Source organism: Macrobrachium rosenbergii, chromosome 19 (assembly GCF_040412425.1).
Source record: "Macrobrachium rosenbergii isolate ZJJX-2024 chromosome 19, ASM4041242v1, whole genome shotgun sequence".
Lineage (NCBI taxonomy): Eukaryota > Metazoa > Arthropoda > Malacostraca > Decapoda > Palaemonidae > Macrobrachium > Macrobrachium rosenbergii.
In genome coordinates, this window is record NC_089759.1 from 7,961,657 (window position 1) to 7,966,656 (window position 5,000).

At 39.7% G+C, this 5,000-nt stretch overlaps 1 protein-coding gene across 1 annotated transcript; it reads left to right on the forward strand.

The window, feature by feature from the left end:
• The first annotated feature begins 2,595 nt into the window (after positions 1 to 2,595).
• LOC136848402 (uncharacterized) lies at positions 2,596 to 3,267 on the forward strand. The gene has a single exon (XM_067120698.1). The coding sequence runs from the start codon at positions 2,596 to 2,598 to the stop codon at positions 3,265 to 3,267; it is 672 nt and encodes a 223-aa protein (XP_066976799.1).
• Positions 3,268 to 5,000: the final 1,733 nt, after the last annotated feature.

Genomic DNA, 5,000 nt, shown 5'->3' on the forward strand with positions numbered 1-5,000 from the left:
GTACAGAGAATACAAGGCGTACCAGAATGCGTCGCCATTCCCTGAAAGATGAAAGGAAACAAAATGAATAAAATTTGTTATAAAAAACTCCTTTGGGGCTGCAATGGTAAAAGAGTTTAAAAAGTGTGATTGATTGGCAGTTTGTCGATGCAGATGACAGGCACCAAAAGAGGGGATACCGAGGTTTGCAGCAAATTAGCAAATGTTCTTCATAATATAACAATAGATAATAAAATGCATGAAACATTCCATGTATTCATAAATTAGAAAATGTTATTATAAATATGCAAATGTACTTATATACATACATATATTATGTATAAATATAAATATGTATGTGTATATATACAGGTGTGTATATATGTGTGTGTATGTATGTATGTATGTATGTATGTATGTATGTATGTATATATATATATATATATATATATATATATATGTATGTATATATATACATACTTGAAGGTGCAAGTGAATACGAAACCCTAACAACAATACACAAAGCATAAAAAGCTTTTGAGTAATTTGTATGTCTTCAAATTGGATGTTTCAATATTTGTGCATCCTTAGGCGGAACAAAAAAGAGAAAAACGTTAAATTTCTGCACTCGACGACAAAGATTATGTTATCATCCTCAATAAAGAGAGAGAGAGAGAGAGAGAGAGAGAGAGAGAGAGAGAGAGAGAGAGAGAGAGAGAGAGAGAGAGAGACTCCTTTATGCGAGCTCTTTGTAACTCCAGAGAGCTAATGGATGAAATATCATTCTACAGCCCACATCGTTATTTTCCCGCCATGTTTTCCACAATTACTGTTTTCAACGATAACAAGCTATCTGCGGCAAGATCAAAACCATTTCAATGGGTTCCCAAGGGTTATAACTTTATGGGCTTATTTCCCCAATACCCTTATTATAATTATTACTATTAGAAAAAATATTGTATTAAGAATAAATAATTCATTAACACCTAAGGATTAGATGCTAATGAATTGTGTATTCTTAATACAATATTTTCTCTAGTAATGTCATTACTAAAAATCTCTGCGAGTAATTTTTGTTTTTGTAACACGTTTTCATAAGCATAATTATATAAAAAGAAAATGTTTATGAGGGCATGGGTCGCCATGGTTAATTTGGACAAGATTTTGGGTCACTGCCAAAAAAGGTTAAGAACCACTGCTCTAATAAACTCACAGGCACCTGAAAATTGTCAAAGATTCTGTAATTTAATTTTAGCGTCTTGTTATTTTCGTTATTCGCTGCTCTGAACAGACAGCGAGTGACCTTTTCTGATCCCAGACTGCCTATCGTCCGATGTACTTTTGTTGTTCAGCTTTTCCACGATCAATCAATCGATTTAAACCAAATTTTGCACAGAGCATCATTTGGTACAGGGGATTGAAGTTTGTTTAAATGGGGACCATTCCTCCTTCCGAGGGCAGATAATTAAGAAATCGTGAAAATAAAGTGGTATCATTTAAAAATCTCCACTAAAACCACTGGATTAAAAATGATTTAACTGGAAGCTTCCTCGTCCAGTGGACAGGATACTGGGTGTCCGAAGATTTACTCTTTGAATATCTTGATGAAATGCTTGTTTTCAAAACTTCATAATAAGTGGTTATTGCCAAAGATTTTCAGCTGATTCTAAATCTAACGATGAGCAGCGCGTAGTCTTTCTTTTATTTCTATTCGTAATTTGCCAACATATATTCCTACCCTTCCGTGATTTAAATCTGAGGATTTTATTGAATTCAGAAATGATACAATTTTAAACAGACACATACAGCATTGTTATCAGGTTGCTGAAAGGAACTGCTTTTTTTATCATGCGCCTTTCGTTTGTGAGACAGGAAAGTAGTTGAATCTTTTAATATTTATTATTTACATTCAGTACTACCCGTTTAACAATTCAGCACTCTCGAAAATCAAATGAATTTCTTTTCCCGACAGAGATTCAAAGAATATTACCTTTGAGACTGTCTGGAGTTGTGTAACCTGATTTGACATCTTGAGGCTCAGCGTTCCTTTTGCTGGCGTACTGTCAAAGTAAAATCTTTTTAGAAGTGAGTAAATAAAATTCCGTCTTGGCAAGGGGCTGATCCTTTCTGTCTGTAATTTCCAAAGTAAATTTTGTATAATGTATTTTCGCTTTGCACTGACATTTGTTTTTTTCTCTTTGCTTTTAGGTATGCTTCCCTGCCTTGCAATTTCTGCTTAATGAGCAGAAATGCCTTCCTTGCACTACGAGACAAGGTTAAAACAAAACTGTCCTATAAATTGACGATACAAATTTTACATCCCTAACTGTAACTTACAGCTCATGAATTTAGTTTCCAAAACTGGGCATCATAATAGTTGTTTATATCAGGGGTCAATATTACTATATGACACGGCATCGCCTGTGAAAAATATAGTAGGCTTTATCTAGGCCGCTGGAGGGCTGGGGGTCGGGGAGGAGATGGGGAAGGGAAGGGGAGGGGGGGAGACACACCACACCTTCCCACTTTCACGCCCGCCGAGCGAACGCTATAAAAGGACAAGGACTGGTTCCTCTGCTTCACAATCCCGGGGAGACCCTCGCCAAAAAAACAGCCATGCTTCGGGCGCTCGTCCACTTCGCCCTCCTGGGCCTAGCGCTCGCCGACGGCTACGGCAACTTAGTCCAGGAAACCTGCGTGCCTCGGCTCTTCACGACGACCGTCACGCAGACGAGAGTCTCCACCTCCTACCTGACGGTCACCGACTACGACCAGCGAGACTTCGTCACGAACCTCGAAATCACCAGCTACGACGTCCGGACAGTGCCCAGGACGAGCTACGTCACGGTCGTGCAGACGGCGGCTCCGCTCGTGAGCACCGTCACCTCCTTCGTCACGGCGCCCATCTACAGGACCAGCGAGGTACTCCTCTACAACACCGTCTACGTCACGCGGTCAAAGGAAGACGTCGTGACGGAGATCGAGACGACGACAAGACACGTCACGCAGACGGGAATCGACGTCACCACCGTCACCTTCGACAAGACCATCGGCAGGAAGAGCAGCGCTTTCTTCGACAGGGGCGTCACCAAAACGGTCGCCAGAGTCGTGACGACCACGGTCTTCAGGAACGTCAAGCTGACCAAGACCTCGTTTGTGCGGACTCCCCTCCTGCAGCAGAGCATCGTCACGACCTTCGTCACCAGCCCTATAGAGGTCACTACGACCACGACGAAGATACAGTACATCACCAGCTGCTACCTACCCAAAGTCACGTACGATCATTAAATCAGGGATACTGCCGTGCCTTTGATAAACATTGTTAATAAGTATTTAAGTCTATTTATGCGGAACCTGATCAAGGTAACCTTGATATTATCATTTCCTCATCTCGTTTACTACTGCCTTGTGATGCCTGACTCAGTTCAAATACAAGTTGCAAAATAGTCTTTTGCTATTTCTTTCTCATATATTTTGTTTTGTTCGGTTTTATTCGGTGTAGATTCTACGAGTTTAAAATTATATTCCGAATAATAAAAGACTTCATCTTCTCAAAAGAAAATATAATTTTCACCTGTCAACGGAGACACGGCCGAGAACTTATGTAGAAGCCAAAAGAAAAAGGAATTAATGATATTAAATGGAATGTGACTTACAATGAAAACACAGACCCACAACAGACTGGCTCAACAAAATTTTTTTAATTCATTTTTCAACAAATCTTAAGGTTCATGTCAGGAAGGCTCTCATCAATATTCACTCCTTTCCTAGGCTCTGTTTTCCCGATTCCTATAACCTTCCTTCCTTTAGGAGGCAGAACAGTCGCTTGCTTTGTGATTAAGAAGAACGCCTCATCCTACCCTTTCCCTTTGTCTTGCTTTCCCCGGGGCCTGGCCTAGAAGAGGGCATTAAGTTAGCCCACCACACTTGCCTTTGCTCTTAAAAGAAAATGAAGAAAAGATTCAGTATCAAGAAAAATGTTTTTTAAAAAAATACTCTAGGTCTAGGGGGAAGGGGGACGGGTAGAAAAGAACCAGTCACCTATCAGAAGGAAGTGCAAGGCAAATGCTACCATTATTCACGGTAGGAAATAGAAAAGATAAAGACAACATAATACAAAGAAAGACATTTTATTGACAAAAAGTGAAAGAGCGCACACTGACACAAACATAAGCACTCGGGCAAAAATCCTGCTCTCTCTCTCTCTCTCTCCCTCTCTCTCTCTCTCTCTCTCTCTCTCTCTCTCTCTCTCTCTCTCTCTCTCTCTTGAAAAGAAAGAGAGGATAAAAAAAAAAAATTGTGCTATGGCGACTCTTTCTGATATTTCCCTTTTATTTCCAGGAGTAATTTAATTTGGCAATAAAATAATTTTACTTCCCACTTTCCGTTAAAAACGCTACGGTTCGTAAACTCTGGCTCTGCACTCTTTAAATGTTTTTTTTATTTTTATTTTTCTCTATTTCCGGCCATCGTAAAAGGTCGGATATGGCATGTATGAATCAAGGCAGAAAATCTCAAAATATTTTTGCTTGGAAACCCAGAGAATAAAATACAGTTGGGTTGATTCTGACATGGGAGGGATGACGAGATATGAACGAATAAAATGTTTAGTAAGTGTCAGCCGCATTTTAGTTTAGTGACTCCTAAGGTGGAAAAAGAATCATTGCATTTGTAGCTTAATTTTTTATTTGGAGATACATTCCCCCACGCCCCCCCTTCTCTCTCTCTCTTTCTCTCCCGGGCCACCACAAGTGTCTGGCTTGATATGATGTGACAATTTCTCCCTCCCTCTCTCTCTCTCTCTCTCTCTCTCTCTCTCTCTCTCTCTCTCTCTCTCTCTCTCTCTCTCTCTCTCTCTCTCCTGGGTCACCACAAGTCTGGCTTAATATGATTTGAAAATTTCTCTTAATATGATATGACAATTTATCTCTCTCTCTCTTTTACAAATAGACATTTTTGTTCTTTGGGAGCTTGCTTGGCATGTTAATGTTTTTTATGTGACTGAGAGTTATAATAATAAT

Excerpts from the sequence above, each read along its gene's own strand:
- LOC136848402 (XM_067120698.1), top strand. The coding sequence starts at position 2,596 with ATGCTTCGGGCGCTCGTCCACTTCGCCCTCCTGGGCCTAGCGCTCGCC.